Source organism: Penaeus monodon, chromosome 25, assembly GCF_015228065.2.
Source record: "Penaeus monodon isolate SGIC_2016 chromosome 25, NSTDA_Pmon_1, whole genome shotgun sequence".
NCBI lineage: Eukaryota > Metazoa > Arthropoda > Malacostraca > Decapoda > Penaeidae > Penaeus > Penaeus monodon.
The window spans coordinates 36,032,618-36,032,878 of record NC_051410.1 but is presented as its reverse complement, the minus strand read 5'-3'; the positions used below and the strand labels follow the sequence as shown (position 1 = coordinate 36,032,878).

General features: G+C 61.3%; 1 protein-coding gene across 1 annotated transcript in view; it reads right to left on the bottom strand.

Moving 5' to 3' along the window:
• Positions 1-261, bottom strand: part of LOC119589380 (cubilin-like) — a 70,980-nt gene that overhangs the window by 35,220 nt on the left and 35,499 nt on the right. The window contains exon 34 of the mRNA XM_037937998.1: positions 123-259. Within this exon, the coding sequence (XP_037793926.1) occupies positions 123-259 (137 nt within the window). The remainder of the gene's footprint in view (positions 1-122; positions 260-261) is intronic.

The window sequence follows — 261 nt, the reverse complement described above, 5'->3', positions numbered from 1 at the left end:
TTCCCCCACCCTCCACATATACCTCCCCCACGCACACCTCCCCTCCAAACACACCTTCCCCCCCCCACACCCCTCCCCTCCATACATACACTGATACCCCATCCCTCCTCCCCCACACCTACCTGGACCAGCTTTGACGTTCCACTCGCACTCAATAGGACTCGGGTACGGCTGTGGATAATGGGGCGTGGCCAGCTCTCCCGACACCGAACTCAGGTCTCCTCCGCAGCCTGAGGTGAGGACGCTATAGACAGCCCTGTG